General features: G+C 32.1%; 1 protein-coding gene across 4 annotated transcripts in view; it reads right to left on the reverse strand.

Annotated features, from left to right (window-relative positions):
• The window catches only part of SLC4A7 (solute carrier family 4 member 7), a 59,876-nt gene that overhangs the window by 21,278 nt on the left and 34,333 nt on the right, over positions 1-4,265 (reverse strand). For all 4 annotated transcript variants that reach the window (XM_010712878.3, XM_031553944.1, XM_031553943.1 and 1 more), the window contains 3 exons: positions 3,825-3,912; positions 2,218-2,364; positions 894-997 (listed from right to left, as the gene is read on the reverse strand). In XM_010712878.3, coding sequence (XP_010711180.1) covers positions 894-997; positions 2,218-2,364; positions 3,825-3,912 — 339 coding nt within the window. The remainder of the gene's footprint in view (positions 1-893; positions 998-2,217; positions 2,365-3,824; positions 3,913-4,265) is intronic.

The following is a 4,265-nucleotide window of genomic DNA, read 5'->3' on the forward strand; positions in this document are numbered from 1 at the left end:
TTTTTAAATTTCAAGAATAAAATATCAAGTAAAAACTGTATCTACAAAAAAACCAGTATTTATTGTTGTAGGAATTTTTTTTTTTTTAAAGCCTTTTGTAATACACAATAGTTTTAACTAGAGATAACGTTGTGGGTAGAAATCATTCAGCTCCATATACTGTATTAAAAAGGAAAGAAATGAGTATAATGAAGCCAAAATGGTTCCTCTTGCAAAGGTATGAGAAAAGTGCAAATCACTTGGACGTTTATCATTTTGAAGATAAAAACTTTCTACATCTTTTCCAGGTCTTTTCAGTTAGTATAATTACTCATATGACATGAGGCAAAGTCTTATATTTCCATTGTTTATTGTTTAAGATACATTTCCAGTGTTTGAGAGTTTTTTGGGTAGTACTGCAGAACTAATAGAGGACAATAATACAACTAAAAAATTCCCTCTGTTTTACTTCAGATTTAAAAGAAACCTAACCAAAACAGGTTTTTTTCCCACCACTTTGTATTCCTTGTTGTTTGGCTTCATATATGTTCAATAAAACAGGTTTGCATTAATGGAAATTTTTAGTAGCTAGCCCAAAATTGAAAACTGTACATTCCTACTATAATTACAATAATTGCATGCTCTTGATAATTTTAAATTAAAAATCAATGCTTAAAATTCAGTTAAATTAGGCAGCATCTTATACAAAATCCTTCACAAATGTGTTGAGAAACATTGCCACAGGCTTGAAAATACTTCAAGCAGATTTCCACTTACAGGCAAGAACCCAACATTTGAAAAGGAGAATGGATGCATACTGTATTTTTTTCTGTTCAAATCTCATCATTAAAAGCGATGAAGATTTATCACTTCTATTTCTTTGTAGTAGCTAATATTTAGGGAAGAGAACACACCTTCCAGTTCTCTCAAGTTCAGGTCCAGCATGATGACCTTCTTCTTTGAGAGTTTCTCCTGTAGGAGTAGATCCATTTGGAAACTTAGGTATCTTCCTTTTTTCCTACAACAACAAAACCCAACACAAACACATTTTGAAAAGATTGCTTTTAAACTAAAAACAATTTAAGTAGAGTGTTGAGAAACTCCACATCTTCCAAACCTTTTCCATATCCCCTGCTGATCATCAGTTTCTCATTTGCCAAACCCGTTATTTATTAAATACAGATGAACAAAGATGTACAACGCTCCCAAAAAGATCTTATTAGTGGCTTGCACAATGGTGTAAAACTTCCCTTTCTACAACAATTACCTCCCCTGAGACATGATGAAACAAAGTCCGCCTTTTCCAGAACACAGTAAAATCTCAGCAATGTGGCCTAGAAATCAAAGTTGTTGTTTTTCCCTCAATCATTTCCAGAGCAGTAGCCTCCAGCTAGTATCAGAAACTGACCTCAGTTTATAACAAACACAGTGTTTAGTGAGAAGTCGTTCTTCTGTTCAGCAAGCTCCTCATGTTTCTTAGCCAATCTTGCATTCCCAAAAGACAATTAAAAAAAAAAAAAATACAACCCTTTGTATTTTTTGTTTTGTTTTGTTTTTGGAGGATTTTTTTGGAAACACATCAAGTGGTAGGCTCGCACTACTCATGAAATAAACTGTACTGCTGCTCCATTTCACTGACTCCTCAGATTGCAGTTCAACACCAGCATCAGCCTTCTGGATTAAGAGCATCAGTCTTCTGCTATACTTTTGATCTCTGCAGCAGTTGTAGACAATAAGAAAGGGAAGAAGCCACAGCTCAATAATGTAACACCTCTCTGTTGCTCTCAATTTTAAGCCTTGTGGCACAGGGATCACTCTTGACCTACATTTATCTATACCATAAACATTCAGTAAACATTATTTGTTAGCCAATATACATTAAAATTTATTTTCAATCAATGGTGCACGCAAATAAAGTTTTTATAAGAATTACAATATTCTTACTGATATTGTTAGGTTAATAATAAAATTTATAGTATGAACACAGGTACAATGTCACAACTCTTCTTTCACCTCAGAATCTCATTTCAAAAGGAAATAGATTAAATACAATTTTCTTAAAAACAAAGCAGGAAACTGATCCAATACTTTTTTCATAAATGAATCAAATGACCTACTTTTTCTTACAAATTGTTGACAGCCTTCTTGATACTTTACTGACATTAATACTCAGTGAACAATTAACTTGCATTTGGAAACACATGGGGGCTTCCTGCTAGATTTTTTCCACTTATTTACCTGGGAAGGAACACTTTTTGGTGGTTCAATTCGTATAGATGGATCCCATTCTCCTGGAGGTAGTACTGTCACTTGGTCTAAAAATTCATCAATTCCTGATAATAAATCATTTCTGTCCTTAGCTTTATAGGCAACATCATGGAAAACCTACAAAAAGAAAGCACCCAACAATCATTTTTTATTTCTTTAAATTTTTGAATGAGGAAATGATTATAAGGAACACTTGATTGTTTTAAAATAGCACGGGAAATTTCTAAAAGGTCCTCAGTAGTAAGACTTGCATACTTTTACATTAAAGACAACCCATATGCAAACCTTTATGGATCATAAAATAGGGTTGTTTCATCTTCAAAAACAAAAACTTCTAAAATTTATTACAATTATAATCTTCAATATCCAGTAAATCAAATTAGTGTCATATTGCTCTAAAATTTTGCCCTACTGTCACTGCAATGCTATAATGTGCTAAATGAGGACAACGCAAACAAGAAAAACTAACAACAGAAAAACCGTAAACAAGCTTTAAACAGAAAATTTTTTCTTGAGAAATTTTGTTTGTCCCTCCTCCTGCTCAATCCAACCTTAAAAACCTCTGAAGAGGCACAAGTAGTCAAATCTTCTTACTGTTCAAAAATAAATAAATAATAACCAAACCCCACCTAAGCTATACTGTTTCACAGGCCACTACAACACAAACTCTACATTTTACAGGAAATGTAAAAAAAGAAAAAAAAAAAAAAACTAGTTTTGCTATTAAAAACCGCTTGCAGAAGATGATCTTAAATTGCATCTGCACATACTGAAGCCTGAACTATTAATCTCCAAAGACCTAACCATTAAGATTTCCAACAGTAAATCAGATAAATTAAAGCCTGTTTAGGTTTTATATGTCTTTTTTTAGCCACTGAATATTTTTTCAGTGATCTACAATATTCCTGAAGATCAGGCCACCTAAAAATTAGAATCTGCAACTAAAGCATGCTGAACAAACACTATACCACGGATCAGTTGCCCATTGTAAAATGACCAGTCTGGTTTACATTTCCAAACTTACAAGAGTGCAGAATTATTAGGATATTTAGCTTTAGTATTTCTCAATTCAGTAGATGGCGCTCGATACAAGATGAGAATTAAAACTTCCTAATTTTGATCAGTAAAATGACCATAGTTGAGTCACTGTGCACTTTAAAACTGTCCATCAGGGCTCTAAGAATATGGCTACAAACATGCTCTGATAGAAAATGTTATGACTCAAATGAATGAACTCTTAAATTTCATCTTTAACACTCATGTATTTTGGTACCTTTTTTGATAAGAGCACTCTTACCAGATGCAGCTCTATTTAATAGCTTTATTTCCTAATACGAAAATAAAATACCTTAACCAAACCTTTTCTGAAATACATTAGGCAGTTCCACAAGAAAAGCAGGAGGAAAAAAAGCATTTTACTACCATTTAATTCACTAACAAGAAAAGTTTTTACTATTCTTCATTTAGTCAGTGTAATTCCCTTTCTTTAGCATGCCACTCCCTAAAACATTTATTAACAAGTCAGTAAATACAGTTTTTGAGTCTTTAACTACAAATGTTTAAAATACATCACCCACATCATCTGTCATAAGTGTTGCTATTGATCTTCCAATTTCATGATACTGCGGAGCTTTTCCTGCTGGTCCCAGCAATAAAAACAAAAACCTGCAGAGAAATCAGCCAACAAGATTTAGGATTACTCATGTGAATATATTTAGAGGCTTCTTTCAAACTAATGTTTCAAGAAAATCTGCTGGTCCTCTTTACCATTTCAGATCTTACACACTTCCACAAAACTAAGAAAAGACTTCAAAGTCAATAATGGAACTCAAATCTAGAACAAAAATTACTTTGAAATCTTAAATACATATAATTTTTCAACTTCTTACAAAAATAAATAAATATATAATAAATAAGTATATATTCGTTGTATGAGGTTGAATATACATATTTATTGTAAGAAGCTGAATATATATATATATATATACATATATATATATATATATATACAAACAAAA

The sequence above is a fragment of the Meleagris gallopavo genome, chromosome 6 (genome assembly GCF_000146605.3).
Source record: "Meleagris gallopavo isolate NT-WF06-2002-E0010 breed Aviagen turkey brand Nicholas breeding stock chromosome 6, Turkey_5.1, whole genome shotgun sequence".
Classification (NCBI taxonomy): Eukaryota; Metazoa; Chordata; class Aves; order Galliformes; family Phasianidae; genus Meleagris; species Meleagris gallopavo.